General features: G+C 37.1%; 1 protein-coding gene across 1 annotated transcript in view; it reads left to right on the top strand.

Moving 5' to 3' along the window:
* ITPR1 (inositol 1,4,5-trisphosphate receptor type 1) overlaps positions 1–19,555 on the top strand; it is a 273,195-nt gene that overhangs the window by 233,256 nt on the left and 20,384 nt on the right. The window contains exons 49-55 of the mRNA XM_081969590.1: positions 3,264–3,386; positions 4,811–4,986; positions 5,245–5,409; positions 9,843–10,038; positions 11,340–11,411; positions 14,677–14,813; positions 19,209–19,374. Coding sequence (XP_081825716.1) covers positions 3,264–3,386; positions 4,811–4,986; positions 5,245–5,409; positions 9,843–10,038; positions 11,340–11,411; positions 14,677–14,813; positions 19,209–19,374 — 1,035 coding nt within the window. The remainder of the gene's footprint in view (positions 1–3,263; positions 3,387–4,810; positions 4,987–5,244; positions 5,410–9,842; positions 10,039–11,339; positions 11,412–14,676; positions 14,814–19,208; positions 19,375–19,555) is intronic.

Here is a 19,555-nt window from a genome sequence, read left to right as displayed (position 1 = left end):
TATAAGAACCAGTCATTTTTTTCCAGGTTGTTTTAACTTCAGCCACTAGGTTAAGAACTACCTGCATTGCTTTCATGAAAGTTCACAACTGACAGCTTTTATATCATTTCAGCTACTATTTGGGGATAGAAAGAAAGGGAAGGAATATTAAAAAAAGAATTCTGAAAGAAATACTGAAAGATACATCCCTTTGAGGTGACTAAAAAGGTTATCCAAACGCCACATTCTCTGGATTTTTTCTGATTGCTCAGTGAAAGTGCATCTATTTTATATACAATGCAATACAATAGCAGAGTTGGAAGGGACCTTGGAGGTCTTCTAGTCCAACCCCCTGCCTAGGCAGGAAACCCTACACTATTTCAGACAAATGGCTATCCAACATCTTCTTAAAGACTTCCGGTGTTGGGGCATTCACAACTTCTGGAGGCAAGCTGTTCCATTGATTAATCGTTCTAACTGTCAGGAAATTTCTCCTTAGTTCTAAGTTGCTTCTCTCCTCGATTATTTTTCGCCTATTGCTTCTTCTGAATCCAACCAATAATGAGAAGAATCAATGCCTATCTTGCCATTATGGTTTTACCTGTTTCCAGTAGCAAACAATCCATACAAAAATAATACAATTAAGAGTGAAGGTGACTGCTTAGAAAAGAGTTACTGGGCCATTTCTAAAAGAAGACAATGGAAATATAAAGTCATTTGTGAGCAGAAGTATTAAAATAGCATGTTTAGTTCATTATAGATATTGCTGAAGTAAATGAGTCTCATCTCATTTAGCACAGGCAGTTTCCTGAATCACAGATTTAGAAAAGCAGAACATTATTTAAAAAATAGGTTCATATTTAAAACCAGTGGAACACAAATACACACTATGTACTGTATACATATCATATTTGATACTATGTTCTCTAGAGCTCCTTCTCATCTAAGGCTTAATGAAGGATAGTCATTCTTTACAATATAACAGTCTCATCACTCTCATCTTGTTTGACAGCGTACAACAGGGGTGTCAAACGTGTAACGGCATGTTGTTACATGACATATCACAATTCCCCCCCTTCATTACACCGGGGGTGGGCATGGCCAGCATGTGATACATCTGGTTGTGGGCTGCGAATTTGACAATCCTGGCCTAAAACATTCTAGACTTGTTTTGAAGCTCTGGATGTCATAAATTAAAATGCAACCAGTATGGTGGGCGGGGAGTAGGAAAAAGAAGGATTTCCTTTCTGGTCATGTTTACTCTGAAGAGTGGAAGGTAGTGGGGATTCAGTTAACTGTTAGGGTTAGAGTTTAACTGCACAACTTGCTGTGTAAACCCTTACAGATTTTAAAGACCCAGCTGATTGCTTCATTAGAAAGCATAGACATTGTTTTGTATCTTCATGTCAAGTAATCATGTTACTGTATCATTTTGTAAATATCTTTGTTTTCCCTCATAAATAAAGCAACATTTACATGTCCCAGGATAATGTCGCAGGATCCAATAAGGGCCAGTTATCAGGAGCAAAGGTTTAGTCTTCTGAGCTTTCAAACTCGTGCTTGAGCCCCTCCTCGGAGGACTTCTCTCTAGCAGAATGTGCATTTGGGGCTAGTTAGTAAATCCATAGTAGTCCCAGTGACTGATCCAGATTGGATCTTTTTTTTCTCTGCATTTTTTCTAAGATATACCATGCTTTCATTTTGTGGCATCTTTCAGATACATAAAAAGCGCAGGTCCCCGACACAGTTGTATTAGACTGAATTTTGAGAGCTGTAATCCCAATACTTACATGAGTTGCCCAGAGTTTGATTTTATGATGGATCGTAATATAAAATAAATAAAATAAAGGTTTGGGAAGACATCCTGTAGTGAAAAATACATAAAAGAAGGTGGAAAACAAATAGCTCTGTCACATAATGCGAGTGAACACTTTTTCCAGAGGTAGGGGGCTACTTCCATAATATTTCCGTACGCAAGGGGCTGAAGATCGCCAAGATTCCTTCCAGTCCTACAATTCTGTGATTTCTCTTCCTCACTAAGCTGCAGTGATGAACAGCATTTGGATTGTCTGGGGGAAAAAATTCTCCTTAAGCACCCTGTTTCAAATGAAAGTTTTCAATTTGTATTGTTTTAAAAGAAGTAGACTTTCAAGGAAAGGTTGAGATCTGTACAAATGTCAGTGGAACTTCGTGCACAGATTTTATGGGAGCAAACGAGATAAACTGTCAATGTTTAAACTGAACATGAAAAGCAAGGGAATGTAAATCATTAGAATGTGAGTTTAACGCAGGCTGGGAACTTGTCACTTACTAAGACGAAACACAGTTCTCTTTTGCTGCCAGCTATATTCTTGCTAATCCTACAGTTTATTGCTAAGAACCTGCCGCTCCAAAGCCTGGGATCTTAGTATAGTCTTCTTGTGCCAAGATAGATTGTGAAAGGATTCCTGGGTCACAATTTGTCACTCTTGGTTTTTGGGGGGAGGGGGGGAGGAAGGTTATTATAAGTTTTATGAGAGGTAACAAGATTTTTTGGACTACTTGGTCTTATAGTCAAGCTTTTTTTTGGTTTTGTTTGAGTTTGGCCATTTTCTGAGTTATTTTGTAACAGATTTTAATATGTTCCTCTTCCAGCATTTTGTGTCTGTGTGTTTGCCCCCAGTTGTATAACCCAACAGCATCCACAAAGAGAATCAAGGGGGATAAATGGCAAAAACAGCACTGCACCCTTGTGACTTAAATACTGTACAATTCTTTTGTTCTAATCTCATCACACCCCATGTGTGAAAAATAGTGGTGGAGCAGATTGTGCAGCACTGTTTTTGTCACCTTGGTGGAAGCATCTTCTCCTATGTATTCCAATCTAGAAGGTGCGCGCAATGTGATTTAATAAAATAAAATTAAAATAAGATATTTAAGGTTAAATTATACCCTGCAATATCCAGTTTCAATCTGAAACTAAAATTCTGCTGCTATAAATTTGTACATGGGTATTTTATACATGTGATTTCTGTTCTCGTGGTATTTACAAGCATAAATAGTTATATAAAAGCTAGTTCATGTTTAATGTGGTCTTTGATCTGGGGGGAAAAAAAACCTTCATACGAACTTCTGAACTTTGCAAAGAGCAGTTAAAGAGAGACTTAAATCAAATAATAAAGATTACTCTTGTGGCTAGTGTGTCATTCTAGGAAAAGCTGGCAATATATATTTGTTTCTAAGATTTATTCCTTGTTAAAAGATACCTTTGAATTCATCAAACATTTGTTTTCCTGATTTTGCAGCTCAGCATATCTTGTATTGGTGTTCCCGCAACATGTCCTTCTGGAGCAGTATTTCATTCAACCTTGCAGTCCTTATGAATCTACTGGTAGCATTTTTCTATCCATTTAAAGGAGTCAAAGGAGGTACCAATATTTCAAATATATGAAACATAGAATATAATAGTTATACCACAAAGATTTGAGTCAGAGGGAGGATAAATGAAGGATATAATTTTGGTAGCCGTTTTGGTGATTGTGATGCTAAGCAATTCACCATTTCCTAAACGATTAGAAACCTAAGAAGAAAGTATTGAGAGTCTAATTCAGGTGTTGACAACCATGGCCTCAGAGTTGAGTTGAATTGAAGTCCACAGGTGGTAAGGGAGTCATAGTTGCTCATCACTGGTCTATTTTAATCTTTAATAATTAGATGAACCTAAATGACCAATCAGTTATAATTGCACATATCAGAGAATTAACATTTGCCATTAAAACATTTCAAAATCATTTCACAGAGCTTGCTTTCTGGTCTAGATGATTTTTATTGCTACGTCCATCCAGTTTCTTATTCATTTTTTAAAAGATATATTTAAATATCGTTGAATAAATACTTAAAGTACATGCATTATAATGATACATAATATTTTTGCATAATTTTGTTTTAAAATAAACACATGAAAATACATTTTCATATATTGTTGAATTAAGAACTATGCTCAAACTTTTGCAGAAATATTCAGTCTAAAGGAATGGTTACATTAGTCCTCAGGGTCAAGTTAAGTCAGTTCACACTGAACTGTGCAAAGATCAAATTAAGGCATGTCATATTTTATCTTAGCTTAAAATTCCCTGTTGCTTCGGGAAGCGGAAAATATCAAACCAAATCACTGTGAACAACTACAATGACGGAATTCTTTAGTGGCATCTCAGTTCAATTGAAAAGGAACAGATGCTCTCCTGAGGAGTAGAGAAACATGCTGGGAGAAACCGTCATCTTCAGGTTATTAATATTTGGCATTAGATCCAAGCGGATCTAGGTTTTACTGTCCTGATTAAAATAGTATTTCATCAATTCTCACAAAATTTGCAGACTTACAGGCGAAAAATAGAACAAGTTGTCATTGGGTCAGGCCACGGATACATTTATTTGAATGCAGACTAATTAATTCAAGTGTAGTGAAAGGGCCTGTTCATCACAGCATTTAGTTAGTAAGATAGTAAGCTGAATGAAGAAATCAGAAAATAACATTTCTCTGGGAAATCTTGGAAATGTTTCCTGAAAGTAACTGCCAAGCCGGGCCAGTTTATCCATAAGTTTGTTTTCACAAAATTCATAAGGTAATTGCTGAATTAATAAACCTTGGTTCATTTGTTTGGAAAAAGACTGACCTATCGCACATATATTGGAATCTCTTGGGCAGCTTTTCTATATTTTACTCTGCTTCTAATTTGTGAGAATATTTTGGCATGTGCATTGTTTTAAATTGTTGTTAATAATGGCAAGGGCTCTGTGGAGCCATATGGGGGAGAATAAATAATAATGAATTCTGGATGTTTTCTTTTGCCAGGTACACTGGAGCCCCATTTATCAGGCTTACTCTGGACGGCCATGCTGATATCACTTGCCATTGTTATCGCTTTACCTAAGCCCCATGGCATTAGGGCTCTAATAGCTTCTACAATATTGCGATTAATTTTTTCTGTAGGTTTACAGCCCACATTGTTTCTTCTGGGGGCTTTCAATGTAAGTGTAAAATATATTTTTCTGGGATTTGTTGAAAAATTGTCTACTTATCAAACTAGGAATTTTGTTAGAAAAAAAATTTAAGGTTGTGCCCTAGAAAACTAGCTGTATTAGATAAGAGGAAATATTTCAAAATAAGTTCTCTGATACAGTATTGCAGATATGTGTCATGTATATAATTTTTAAACTTGTCTTATATTAAATGGAGACTTAGCATTTTAGCCATGCATTAATCTTCTATCTGTTTTTGCTCTGCAGGTTTGTAACAAAATCATATTTCTGATGAGTTTTGTTGGTAATTGTGGAACATTTACTAAAGGATACAGAGCCATGATCTTGGATGTAGAGTTTCTTTATCATCTACTGTATCTTCTGATTTGTGCAATGGGACTCTTTGTTCATGAATTTTTCTACAGTTTATTGGTAAGTGTTTCTGTCTGAGAACTCACCTATGATAATGTTTGTTGATCATAATGTCCATAGTGTTACATGACAAACATGTATAACCAGAGATCTTTGTGGTGATCTGCAGGAAACCATTGTGATTGTACTTGTTGAAAAATTACAGCAAATCTTTCTAGGATATTGGGAAAGAAGTTATAAAAAATTGTAGTTGATGCTTTAAAATCATAGTGCCTTAAAAAATCTAGAGAAATAATTAAAAATTCCAGTCTCGCTCAAATCTGATGACCATGTCAATTCTACATAGTATGCATGCCACCCTCCCTGTACTATACAGGTAGTCCTCAAGTTACAACAGTTCACTTAGTGACCATTTGAAAAAGTGACATATGACCATTTTTCACACTTACGACCATTGCAGCATCCCCATAGTCATGTGATTTACATTCAGATGCTTGACAACTGACCCATATTTATGGCGGTCACAGTATCCTGCAGTCATGTGAGCGCCCTTTTTCAACCTTCTGACAAGCAAGGTCAATGGGGAAACCGGATTCATTTAACAGCCGTGTTACTGAATTAACAACTGCTGTGATTCAATTAACTACAAAATCTTAAAATGGGACAAAACTCACTTAACAAATTTCTCACTTAGCAACACAAATTTTAGGGTCAGTTGTGGTTGTAACTTGAGGATTACCTTGTACTATATAGTAGTATAACTCCAGTAGATACACAATCATAGGACGACCTCAAGGGCCAAGTTTAGGAACAAATTGTCTATAGAGAAAAGTGAGTCAATATTGACTTGGTGACCCATAATTAATCAATCAAACAATCAATCAATTATTCAGTCAATACACATTACAGACAGTTCACAACTTGCAGATGTTTGTTTAGAGATCTTTGTAAGTTATAGTAGCACTAAAAATAGTGACTTGCAACCAATTCTTGTGTTTAAGATGGTTATGACATCCCCACAATCAAATGATCAGAATTTGGTTGCCGGCATATATTTACGATGCTTGCAGAATCCTGGAGTCTCGTGATTGCTATTGGCGATCTTCCCAGTCACCTTTTGACAAACAGAGTCAATGGGGAAAAACAGATTAACTTAAAGAATACCAGATTCATGTCACCCACTGCAGTTATTTGCTTAACAACTGTAGCAAAGAAAATCATAAAATTAAGTTCAACTCACTTAACAACTGCCTTGCTTAGCAATGGAAATCTGATCTCCATTGTGGTTGTAAGTCGAGAATTACCTTATAAGTTATAGTAAATATACAGCCACATGCACGCACACACACACACACGAACACACACGAACACAAATGTAATACCGGTAATACTGTACCTACAACAGTTCATTTAATGATTGTTCAAAGTTACAAAGACACAAAAAAAATGTGACATGACATTTTTCATAGCTGTGACCTTTGCAGCATTCCCACAATCACAAAAATTCAGACGCTTGGCAACTGGTCCTGCAGTTATGGGATCACCTTTTCCAACCTCCTGGCAAGTAAAGTCAACGAGGAAGCCAGATCCACTTAACAAATTTTTCAACTTCAGTGGTTCACTTAACAACTGTGGCAAGAAAGGTCATAAAATGGGGCAAAGCTCACTTAACAAATGTCTCGCTTAACAACATAATTTTGGGCTCAGTTGTGGTCGTAAAGTCCTTGACTATGATTGAGGGGCCTCAGATTCTAATCCTCCCTAGTGAAGAAGCTGGCTAGGTGACTTGTGCCGGTCTCTTTCTCCCTAGAGTTGACCAGAAAGTTGGAAAACTTCCATCTATCAACCAACATTGAACCAGTTATGACTCATAACTTTCAGGGGCCTTCAACTTTCACCCTGCAATAAGACAATTTGAGACGAGATTTGTATCATTATTGTCGCATCAGTGTGACCCTCTGATGTGAAAGACATACTTAGAAGATGATGCTAAATACATTGACATCTCTTCATTTCTATATCAAAGACATTCTTTTAGATCTACAACCTAAGAAACTATATATTTTTTAATCTGTTGCAATACAGATTAAATTTGTTTAAAAGAATTGTTTGATGTGGATGGAATGTAAAAGAAATGTTTAATCAATTCTGCATCTGCTAATCCACTTGATAAATTTTACTGTAAAATGCTATAGAGCAGTGATGGTTAACCTTTTCGGGCACTAAGTGCCGAAACTGGAATGCATGTGCGAGCGCGCACCAGAACCTGGAAGAGAGCAGCTGGCTGGTGCGCATATGCGCAATGGAACCTGGAAGAGCAGCCGGCAATGGCCCCATGTGCCCACAGAGAGGGCTTTGCGTGCCACCTCTGACACGTGTACCATAGGTTCGCCAGCACCGCTATAGAGTGTTTCTTTCCAAAGGGAAAAAGGATTCCCAAAGTGGTCTTTACATCCTCATTTCTGCTTTGAAGGTACTTTTTAAAAGCCTGAGTGCCTCTTTTGCTTTCTGTGATAGAGAAAAAAAAAGGCAAAACCCAAATAAAATCGATGTCAGTGAAACTAATTCATTAAAAGCAGAAATTACACATTTTAAAAGGATACATGTAATGACTAAACTGCCTGTCAGTTCAGTTTGGTTACAGATCATCAAATTAATTAGCAATTGTTTTGAGGGAAAGCATCTGTTCTTTTTCGAGTTATGTCTTGAATTGTAATGTGTTGTGTAGATGCCAATGAGGCTATTGGTTAACCTACTGATTCCTGGGAAATCAGTTTTACCCATGACACAAAACTGATCAGAAATTAGCTATCCCTTTCCCCTTCCACAACACATGTAAAATCAAGTCCAAGAGAGATGCTCATTAAGCTAGGAAATCTACACATAATTATATAGTTGTTTGCAAGAAGCCATGGTGAGAATGATCAAACTGCAGAGACACTGTCTGGGAAAAGTTTTGATCTGTCCTGAGATTTGGCTAACAGCTTCATAGCAGTTAACATACAAGTTTCTGCAAGATTAAGTTCTTGAGGTAAAGAATATTTATGTGTGTATATTAATGTTAAAAAAACATTTCCCTGTTCTGTATCCACCAGATCTTTGTATTTTTCTTTCCATTTCAAGTTGGAGAAAATAATACTTAGTTCATAATACAGCTAGTCATTAGCTATTGAAAAAGTTGCGTTAGGAAATTTTGAGTTTCCCGTGATTTGGTGGATTTAAAGTGGCACATGTCCAGCAGCTGGTTATATCTGGCTGATCTTATCAGGGTTTGAATACTAAGCAGACTCCAATCAAGGGAGCGCGGAAGGCTCACATTTTCGGTTCTACACTAGATGAACTGATTGTTAAATTATGTGAAGCCCATCTCTGCAGGAGACTATGAATTTCAGTCCTGCCTTAGGTATGAAAGCCAGCGAGTGAATTTGGGCTAGTTACTCTCTTTTAATCCGATTCACCTCACAGGATTGTTGTTGTTGTGAAGAAAATAGGAGGAGGAAGAAATATTAGGTATACTCTCTGCCTTGAGTCATTTGTAAAAATAATAAAGACAAGATGTTTTTAAAGAAACATCCAGAGTAAACACACAAAAGCATTACAGGAGAAGGCGGTGGCAAATTACTTCCATACTGTTGCCAAGAAAACGAAACAATACTGCCCATAGACTGTGGAGAGATACACTTAACCTGAAGAGGTTTAACTTTTTGCTTTATCAGCTGGAAGGAAGTATTTAAGACTTCAGGAAAATCTTTCCAGTTTGATTTGAATATTCCTTCTCCCCTGAAGAATATTCAAAATTTAAGAAGAAACCCAGATGAGGATGAAAAAAGTAGATTAAAATTTGAAGAGGGTTTAGGAAGAGAAATTCACCAGAGACGTTACAGCTAGATGACCAGTGCATTATTCTTTTGCTTTTAACATACAACATCTAAGTTTATAGAATAGAAATAAAAAAATGCTGATAGCTGTCATCAAACCAAATTTGTTCTTCCAGTTTATTTGTGTAAAAATGTTGCTGAGGACTCTATGTTTGTTTACATAGAATCAGAGAGTGGAAGGAGCTGTTAAGGCCATCAGTACAGGAATTCAAAATAAAGTATTTCCACCAAATGCCTATCCAGGTTTTGTTTAATCATATCCAACAAATGGAAGGTCATCATTTCCCTACATAATTGGTTCCACTGTCACCCTGCTCTTACTGTTAGGAAGCTTTTCCTAATATTCATCCAGGATCTGCCTTCCAGGAATTTAAGACTATTATTTGTGTCTTGTATTCTGAAGCAATTGCTTACCAGGGTGTGGCCTTCTATTTGGCTTTTAGTCAGAATGTCACAAAAGATTGACCTGTCTTTTCTAAAAAAAAAAAAAGTCTGAGGATTTTATTTAAAGATCATGTTGTTCAATTGTTTATGTAAAGTTAATGTATATGATAGGCCTTTACCTCATTGATTGTTAATGCATTGAATAAACATTTTGAACTTGTCCTTTTCCAGCTTTTTGACTTGGTGTACAGGGAAGAGACCTTGCTGAATGTCATTAAAAGTGTCACTCGCAATGGACGTTCTATCATCTTGACCGCTGTCCTTGCTCTTATTTTGGTTTACCTGTTCTCAATAGTAGGATACCTGTTCTTCAAGGATGACTTTATCTTGGAAGTAGATAAGCCACCTAATGAGACACTACTGCCAGGTTTGTATTCAATTCTTGGCAAAATAAAAATAAAAACAAAAACATCACAAATGACAAAAAATGGGATTTATCTTGTGAATGCTAATCCCTCTTCAGCCTACAGGCAATTTCTTGCTAAAATCAGTTGCACTTTAGGTTAATTATGCTTATAAATTGAGTTCTTGGTATCTGGAAAACTTAACTAATGAGATTGCAAAGCAAATCAGGAGCACGTGTAAAAAGGTATACATTAAGAAATATAACTGAAAATAAATGTACAGGTAGCCTGTACAGTCTAATTCAATACACAGTATATATTGAAATAATGTGATTTGGATGATATATGGTGAAAAATGTAATGAAAAAGTCCTCCCCCCCCTGTAAATTATGTTGTTCCCAAATATCACATTTTACAAGAAGATATTAGTTACATTTATATGCCCCTCCCCATATCACAAAAAGCAACGTCTGTTTATGCATGTAATTTCTGGAATATCTTCCATGTATGAATTAATATGAATCCATATAATGAAGGGCACAAGTGACAATAATCAAAACCTGAATGCATGTATAATGGGTACAACATATAGTGCCTGCACTGACCCCTATCCCTTGCTCTCTCCAACTTCTCTGGGTTCAGCTTGAAAGTCCTTGAGATGATTTGTACTTATGTTTACTTGGATGTGAAAGCAGCTCTTTATGAAATCTGGAATCCTACAAGATTGTCCAGGGGGCAATATGTCTATTTAAGCAAATATAAGTATAGCACTACTTCATCACCACCACCCAGCCAAATATGGAGAGGTGAGAGTAGGAGATAGGAATACCTGCCTTCTAGCTATTTTCAAACCCAACCCAAAGGGACTATATACTTGTCACAAAATGCACATGTATTGGGAATTAGCATTGGCCACCTTACGTTATCATAGGTAGCAAACAAAGATAGCCTACCTCCCACATTGTTTTTCTGGAATATTTGGTGGGTGGAAAATGAAAGCATCATACAATTTGCTTTTGTAACAAATACATAAAAACACTATCTGTTCACTGAATTAGATAAACAATATAGCTTTTGCTTTTTTACACAATCATTTATTAAGAATTTCTTAATGTTAAACCCTATAAATTTAATCAGTGTTGGCATGTTATGTCATATAACTATTGCACTAAACTATTCTTGGTGCTTTTTCAACAGAAATAGTACATATTTTAAAATTAGTAAGTATTATAATGAGTAATAGCAATGTTTGTTAAATAGATGTGCTAGTTACATAATAACTTCAAGCACTATTTAAATGTCATATTTTACCCACTTGTTGTAGATCAGCATAATGAAATTGGAGAGCCAATGACTAGAGAGTTTTTATATTCTAATGTGTGCAAAATAAAGGATGGTGAGAATTGTTCTTCTGTTATTCCTTCTACGGGCAAGTATATCTCATTTGTTTTTTTCACATAGTAGCTTGTAAAGTGCAATTATTTCTGAATGCTTTTAATATAATTGGGTGCTTATTCATTATGGCTTCCTATATATATATCAACCCTCTCAAACACTATAATAGTGGTATGTATGAGATCTGAAGCATAAGAACGCTATGCCGTAATCATAAAAAGAATAGAATAGTGATCGCATATTACTATGTTCCCTATTGTTACTACCCTAATATTTGTTGTTTTTGTTAAAGGCAACAAATCAACATTATTTACAAGTTACCCTCAACAGTGTTTTCCTAGAGCAGAGGTATATCAACCATGTAGCCTTTCCTCATATATCTCACATTTTATTGTTACTTATTTTTAGCAGTGAGGGAGGGGGGGGACAGTAAAATTTCTCGTCGTGTTGAAAAGCTAGGAATGTAACATATGAACTCATACAGTAAGTCGTAAATTATTTCTGTCCTGGAAAATGAGACATAGGACATATTTTATACCATTAGAAATGTTTTCTTCACAGCAAGAGTGCCCAATTCACGTGATTTGAAGAGACCACTAGTTCATTTTTGTTAATGTGTAACATTTACTACAGTCAAAACAAATGGAATAGTTTCTATGTACAATGAATGCACAATTAAAATCACTCTGTGGGGGCCACAAGTTTGTTTTTTATTACGTTTAAGAGGGCTAGGATGCTGCATTAATGGTGGAAAAATTATTGCTTCTTTGGTACTCACAAACATTTCATTCTTTCTCAAATGGTATAATCCAATCTCCATCATACAATAATACAAAATTATTCACGTATATCTCTGCATTACTGCCTCTTTTAGTGTGGTCTCACCCGCATAATTTTTCCCTCCACATTTTTCAGTTCCCCCATCTCTACTTCTCCCCCATTTCTACTGCTACCATCAGTGGCAATAACTGATTATTTTTATTCAGCTAGAATTATTGTCCTGATGTAGTGTTAAGCGCATGGAGTAATTCAATTCAATTTCAATTTATTAGCGCTTATAGACCGCCCCCTCTCCCGAAAGGGACTCGGGGCGGTGTACAGTCCATGTCAAAGAACAAAATTAAAACAATTAAAATTACTACATGGAAAATATATATATATAAATATAAAATGGATAGATGCATAAGAGGAGGATAAAAGATGTGCAGGACTGTATTGCTAATAAATAATTAAAATAAACAGACATTAAGATCCCAATACCCAATAAAATTAAGACTAGAATAATACCCTTAAAAACCAGTAAAATATAAATGCCAGGAGATAGGCATTGAAATTATGCCAGGCCAGCCAGTCGAAACAGGTGAGTCTTTAGTTTCTGCCGGAAGGAGCGGAAGTCGGTGGTGGTTCTGATGTCGGGGGGGAGGTCATTCCAGAGGGTTGGGCCCATCACAGAGAAGGCCCTACTCCTTGGCGTTGCCCGCTGGCATTGCCTAGCAGACGGCACCAGGAGAAGCCCCTCTCTGTGAGAGTGAATTGGCCGCTGGGATGTATGTGGGAGGATGCGATCCCGCAGGTAACTGGGCCCTATGCCATGGAGCGCTTTAAAGATGGTGGTCAAAACCTTGAAACGCACCCGAAAGACCACAGGCAGCCAGTGCAGCTCACGCAGGAGCGGTGTCACATGGGAGTACCTGGTACTCCCCATGACCGCCCGCGCAGCTGCGTTCTGGACTAGCTGCAGTCTTCGGGCGCGTCCCAAGGGAAGCCCCATGTAGAGAGCGTTACAGTAGTCCAGGCGAGACGTCACCAGTGCATGAGTGACCGTGCGTAGGGCATCCCGGTCCAGGAGGGGGCGCAATTGGCGCACCAGGCGAACCTGGTGGAACGCCCCCCTTGCCACGGCTGCCACATGATCGTCCATTGACAGCCAGGCATCTAGGAGGATGCCCAAATTGCGCGCCCGTTCCACAGGGGGCAACTGCTCGCCCCCTATGGTCAGCGTTGGAATTAGCTGACTGAACCGAGGTGCCGGTAGCCACAGCCACTCAGTCTTGGAGGGGTTGAGTTTGAGTCTGTTGTCCCCCATCCAGACCCCGACGGCTTCCAAACACCGGGACATCACTATCATTTCGTAAAACTTTGCTGACTATTTTTGCTGGAAAATTGTTAGCAGTTGTGTGTGTTTCTGAATTCAGGAAGACTTATACAAGATGCTATTGCCTCTTCCTATCTCACAATGGGTAGACTTAGGTGGGGTCCAGAGTTTGTCATAAAGTGATAAGGAAGAACCAAGAGTGGGCATTGGGGAATACGGCAGCCAGAAAGTGCTTAGGGGGGAAAAGTTCAGTTGTTCATTATTACAGTCCAGGTCATTTCGTGAACCTAAAAATATGCATTAGAAAGATATTCAAAGTTTTCAGTAGACAAAAACAAATGAAAGTGTGCACTAGAAAGGTGTTCAAAGTTTTCATTAGAGAAATTATGTATATGTAAATTAATTTGGTTGGAATTGGGGGCTATTGATAAGGCTACAGAATTGTTCCAAAACATTAATGACATGCTTGTTTCTGAATTGAAATTAGAGATAGTCTAATGCTTCTTCATGTGCTTGCATTGAAAATGTGCTTACATTGTTTCTTGTACAGACATTCCAGATGTAATGAGTCGGCTTGTAGGATGAGATTAAGACAAGTTTCCAATTTTTAAAAATTTCACATAACAATTCTGAATAACCCATGGAATCACAGAGTTCTGCAGATAGGTTCTTGAACTATAGGAGAGAGGAAGAGATGCAATGAATGGTCCTTATTTGGCTTTAATAATACAATACAATAGTAGAGTTGGAAGGGACCTTGGAGGTCTTCTAGTCCAACCCCCTGCCTAGGCAGCAAACCCTATACCGTTTCAGACAGGTGGCTATCCAACATCTTCTTAAAGATTTCCAGTTTTGGGGCATTCAGAACTTCTGGAGGCAAGCTGTTCCACTGATTAATTGTTCTAACTGTCAGGAAATTTCTCCTCAGTTCTAAGTTGCTTCTCTCCTTGATTAGTTTCCACCCATTGCTTCTTGTTCTACCCTCAGGTGCCTTGGAGAATAGTTTGACTCCCTCTTCTTTGTAGCAACCCCTGAGATATTGGAACACTGCTACCATGTTCCCCCAAGTCCTTCTTTCTCTTAAGCTTTAATATGCTTGTACAAAATATGAAAGTGATCTTCAGGTTCCCACTGTCTCATGGTCGTATCCCAAACTCCTTTTATTTAATAGAGCTACTTTCTGAAGAATCTGAAGAGGATAAAGAACATACATGTGAGACGTTGCTGATGTGTATTGTTACTGTGCTTAGTCATGGGCTGAGAAGCGGGGGCGGAGTAGGAGATGTCCTCAGGAAACCATCCAAGGAGGTAAATTAACATTACACGTGAAAGGAGTAGTACATGCATGTGATAGCAATGAGGAATTGACGAACCGTAAATAATGATAAAAATAAAGACTGAAATGATATTTTACAGAGTGTTAATATTGTGCAAAATATGAGTATGCTCTCGTGCCAGCTAAATGTGTAAATATTGTGCTAGTAAGGAATGCTCAAATTGATGTTTTAAAAATAGTTCTAGTTACTCTAAAAAAGAATCTACTAATGTTCAGTAATAACATCATATTAACAGGCCAAGAACTTTCCCAAAAGTCCTTTTTTTTTCACTACCCGTAAACATATTTTTTACCATGAATAGGTAAGAGTCCCTGACTTATATTTCTGTCAGTTTGACATTTCAATCCTGCCCTTTCATTCTTTTCCTTTAGTACTGCTTCATGAATCTTACTTTTTCTCTCATCACAATTTAATGATGATTAAATTGATTCTTCTATCTTTTATTTTAATTGTACCCAAATAAACATTTTTTGTTGTTCTTAGAATTTTTTTGCCAAGCTTCACCTGAGTTTCACATCCTTACTACAATTCTTAGCTGTTTGTCCTCTAACTCAGGGGTCGGCAACCTTAAACACTCAAAGAGCCACAAAGGTCCTAAACAGATGCTCCCCATTCAACTCTGGAGCCAACCGGAAGTCCAGTTCCCCCATCATAGAGTCTCCTCCTAGTGTGGCGTTCTTTTTCCTCTGCTGACCGAAAGTGTGGTTCCTCCACCATGGAGTCCCCTCCTAGCGCGGCATCCTTTCTCAACCTGTCCTAACCTATCCTATCAATTATGGCACCAACCAATGACAGGGAGTCCCAGCAGAGGGATGAAAGAGCCACATGCGGCTCCAGAGCCGCAGGTTGCTGACCCCTGTTCTAACTTGACGACTTCTTCTTTGTAGCACCGGTATTTGTCCTTTTCTGTATTTCAGAATTTGCTAAGCTTTTCTGCGGTCATATTGCCTTCTGCTGTCTTCCATTTTATTCCTTACTGAAATGGTGATATTAGTATCTTCTTTTCTAGGGCCCCCCCGCTCATCTTCAGCTCTAGTTCCTATTAGTTCCTCCTGTTATTGGATTTCATTTACCATTTCTCTGGTTTATTAATATCCATTTTCTTAAAATTTAAGTCTCTCACTCATCTGCGCTTTAGATTGTCTTAAGAAATCAGGAGTTTGAGCACTAAGAATAGAATTGTGGTATCTGGTATATACATAAGTGCCCATCATGTTTAGACTATTATATACAGCAATATTATATGCAAGAACGAAAAGAGATAAGCAATATCAAACCAAATAAATTAAAGGCATGAAATGAGAGAGAAAAATGGAAGGGAATATAGCTGAATGTAATTATTATTTCTTCATATATTTCTACCCTTGAAAACCTTGCTTATATGACCGTACATTATTTACAAAATAATGCTGTACATAAAATACACTGTAATTTGTTCTTACCTGTCACTTTCTGAGGATCTGATCAACTCAGAATAACAGTTGGAAGGTACTTGGAGGTCTTCTAGTCCAACTCTCTGCTCAAGCAGGAAACCTTATAACATTTCAGACAAATGGTTGTCCAATCTCTTCTTAAAAATCTCCAGGGTTGAAGCACACAAAATCTCTGGAAGCAGGTCATTCCATGGATTAATTGTTTTAACTGCCAGAAAATTTCTCCTTAGTTCTAGATTGGTTGTCTCCTTGATTATTTTCTACCCATTGCATATTATCCTTTCATCCAATCTGACTTTCTCAGGCTTTTCTTTCCTTTTGACCCATTCATTGTTCCTTCCTATATTTGTTTTGTAATTCATTCATCCTCTCTAAACATCTAAACTACCTCACTGTATATCCTTTATACTAGTAGTTCACATTGTATTCAGTCCTTATTCAAAAGCAATCCATATTTATTTTAAGCTTTTCATTCTTGATATTTTTTCCTGTTTTACTTCATACACTTTTTCAATGACATTTCAACTGCATTGAGTTACCTCTATATTTCTTCTGATATACTTTCACTTCCATTTAACAAAGACAACCAAAGTATGTTCTCAAGCACACCCACTTTCATATCTTTCAAGATTTATTCCTTGCAATAGATAACATACTGCTGTGGTCCAGCAGGATCTGGTTGAGCTGCTGATGGACTCGGATAGCAAGGAACCATATGAGTGTGCCTTGGACGATGTGGAGGACCCTGTGCAGGGTTCAGACTCAGAGCAGGGACCAGAGAGGCTGGTTGACCACCAGGAGGCGCCTAAGCCATGGAGCAGTGGGGAGGATCAAAGGCATTTTGCCACTGATGCTAGATTGAGAAGGCTGAGAAACAGAAGCAGCAACTCCGTAGGCAGACTCACAGAAGATGATTAAACACAGATGGTTGTGGATTGGCCCCTCCCAAGAGAGATTATAGGTGACGCGTTGGGAGGGGACATTTGCAGGAAACAACCATTTAAATTAGTAGTTAAGAAAATCTATCTGTGTATTCTAGCCATGTCTGTTCGTTTGGACTATCTGTGTGGCTTCATTCGAATTATCTGGGTTGCTCTATTGAACGTGAGTTGTCTGGGCCCTCCGCCAAAGGATTCGTTATCTCAGTAATTAAACAGTGGCAAACAGCCAAGCCTGTGTTCTGGTTTATTCACAGGCATGGAGAGGAGGGTCAGAACAACATACTATCTCATTTGTGCATCTTCAAATATATCTATTTACTTCCCTATCTTTATAAATATTCTACCAAAACAAGCATGTTCCTTTACTTGCTCTAGCTTTTCTGTGTATATTATATAATTCATTCTGTTTTTCATATCAAAATCTGGGAACTTGATCTTTGATACATTATTTTGTATGCTTGTTGCATAATTCAGTCTACCTAAGATTCATTGCATATGCTCTCTTCCCCACCCAAGATACCTATAATATCACCAGTCATTTTTCATATATTTCTAAATTCAGTACTTCAATACGCTTAATGGTCTAATCCAAACTATATCACATGCCCATGTCCTTTTACTTGTGGATTTTATAATCCACAAGTATAATGTGGCATAGTATGGTATGTATTGTACATAAAAATAGGAAACAAAAAATTGAAAATTAAAACTACAAACTAGAAATAATTTGCTAGAAAAGAATGCCCAATCTATATGTGGCATCTATATATCAATCAATCAATTTAATTTACATTCAAAAGGCCCCAAAGTTAGAAATATAATCTAAACTTGGTAGTAGATACATTTTTACGAATAAAATATGTAATAAATATTATATAAAACCCCAACTCATTAATTTGTTACTAAGAACCTTGCTTTTTATCATCACAATTAAATATGTGGTCCTGCTATAATTTTAGGATTTTTATCTGCAAATAATTTTTTGCATGCTCAGAAGTATTTCTTCTTGGTTTGGATTTTAAAAATTAGGCCGGATAATTTCCTGCCAAAGACTCTTATAAAATTCTCAATACAATTAAATATTGTCCACCATTACAATATCAGTAGCGTTACAGGGGCAAAATCTTTGAGACATGAGTTATTTTTTAAATATTCTATACAGAGGTGGGCTGGTCCAGGTTTGGCCAACGGTAGTGAAATGTAGGCCTGGGTCACAGAACCGGCAGTGACCCAGGCTGGCCACGCCCAGAACAGATTCCCTAGTCACCAGCATGTTGTTTAACAGTGCGCGCGTATGCACAGTTCACTGTAAATTGTTCTGCGCAGAGAACACATGTGTACATCTGGCATGCATGTGAATGAAGCAAGAACGAGCAAAGTGAACCGGTAGTAAAACCGGGAGCAATCCACCTCTGCCCATATAATATATTTGATAGCAACACATTTAATCTAGTTTTTGAAAAAACTGTTCTTCATTTACTTAAATATAAATTATTCATATATTTAGAGAATTGAAAAATATATGTGTACTTACAGGTGAACATGATACTTTAGCTTTAGCCATTAATTCTGTACTCCTGCATTTCAAAAAAAAATATATGGAACTCTAATTTGGATTACATTTCTTTACAATAACATAGCACAGATGAAATTTTTAAGCTCTATTTTAACTGTCCCAAGTTGTGCTCTGTTATTCTGTTGGAATATAACAAATACCTAGTTAAGCAAATATATGTTTTTTAAAACAAGAAAGGATTGCTTCAGGAAATCCCAAATGAATCCTTTGTAGATATGTGGTTTAAACAGATGACTTAAAAGATTAGTCAGATTGGCATTGATCCTGATTATTTATTCTCCAGAGGTATGTCATCAGCAATTCATTGTATCAAACAAAGGCATCTATAATGTTCACTCATCAAGCAATATGCCCCTTTGTAGCTTTGTTTTCTTTAATATTTTCCACTTACTATTGGAAAACTATCTGCATTTTAGGAACCTCTGTTTGCTGCAAGAGTGATATATGATCTCCTCTTCTTCTTCATGGTGATCATTATTGTCCTTAATCTGATTTTTGGAGTCATTATTGATACCTTTGCTGATTTAAGAAGTGAGAAACAGAAGAAAGAAGAAATTTTGAAAACAACATGTTTTATTTGTGGTAAGTATCAGAATCAGCAAGAGTTCGGTTCTAGGCAGACAGAGGAATGTCTCCATTCTTCAAAAGAAATGCACACATTTTTTGTGGTGGAATCAACATTTTATGAATGTTTTTAGAATAAATTTCTAGGGAGCATGTAATGTTAAGGCTTAGTGTTCTCATGGATTAGCCAGGGTTGCAT

The sequence above is a fragment of the Natrix helvetica genome (genome assembly GCF_964273705.1).
Source record: "Natrix helvetica genome assembly, chromosome: 1".
Lineage (NCBI taxonomy): Eukaryota > Metazoa > Chordata > Lepidosauria > Squamata > Natricidae > Natrix > Natrix helvetica.
This window is presented reverse-complemented; position numbering and strand designations above follow the sequence as displayed.